This window comes from Microtus ochrogaster, unplaced genomic scaffold, assembly GCF_000317375.1.
Source record: "Microtus ochrogaster isolate Prairie Vole_2 unplaced genomic scaffold, MicOch1.0 UNK88, whole genome shotgun sequence".
Classification (NCBI taxonomy): domain Eukaryota; kingdom Metazoa; phylum Chordata; class Mammalia; order Rodentia; family Cricetidae; genus Microtus; species Microtus ochrogaster.
Genome location: NW_004949186.1, coordinates 1,573,519 through 1,574,062, shown reverse-complemented (window position 1 = coordinate 1,574,062; position 544 = coordinate 1,573,519). Strand labels below are relative to the sequence as shown.

The 544-nt window shown below is 39.3% G+C and overlaps 1 protein-coding gene across 1 annotated transcript in view; it reads left to right on the top strand.

Moving 5' to 3' along the window:
• The window catches only part of LOC113455698 (UDP-3-O-acylglucosamine N-acyltransferase-like), a gene marked incomplete at its 5' end in the record, with an annotated part of 2,111 nt that extends 1,867 nt beyond the window's left edge, over positions 1-244 (top strand). Inside the window, one exon of the mRNA XM_026777880.1 lies at positions 102-244. Coding sequence (XP_026633681.1) covers positions 102-135 — 34 coding nt within the window. The remainder of the gene's footprint in view (positions 1-101) is intronic.
• Between the last annotated feature and the right edge of the window lie 300 nt (positions 245-544).

Sequence of the window (544 nt, the reverse complement as noted above, 5' to 3'; positions counted from 1 at the left end):
TTGTTGAGAATGTTGACATTGGGGAGAATGTTGAAATTGGTGAGAATGTTGACATTGGTGACAATGTTGACATTGGTGAGAATGTTGACTTTGGTGAGTAGGTTGGCTGTGGTGAGAATGTTGACATTTTTGTGAATGTTGACATTGGTGAGAATGTTGGCTGTGGTGAGAATGTTTACATTGGTGAGAATGTTGACATTGCTGAGAATGTTGACATTGGTGAGAATATTGACATTGCTGAGAATGTTGACATTGGTGAGAATTTTGACAATGTGGAGAATGTTGACATTGGGGAGAATGTTGACATTGCTGAGAATGTTGACATTGCTGACAATGTTGACATTGGTGAGAATGTTGACTTTGGTGATAATATTGACATTGGTGAGAATGTTGACATTGGTGAGAATGTTGGCTGTTTTGAGAATGTTGACATTGGTGAGAATGTTGGCTGTTGTGAGAATGTTGACATTGGTGAGAATGTTTACATTGGGTAGAATGTTGACATTCGTAAGACTGCTAGCTGTGGTGAGAATGTTGGCTGTCG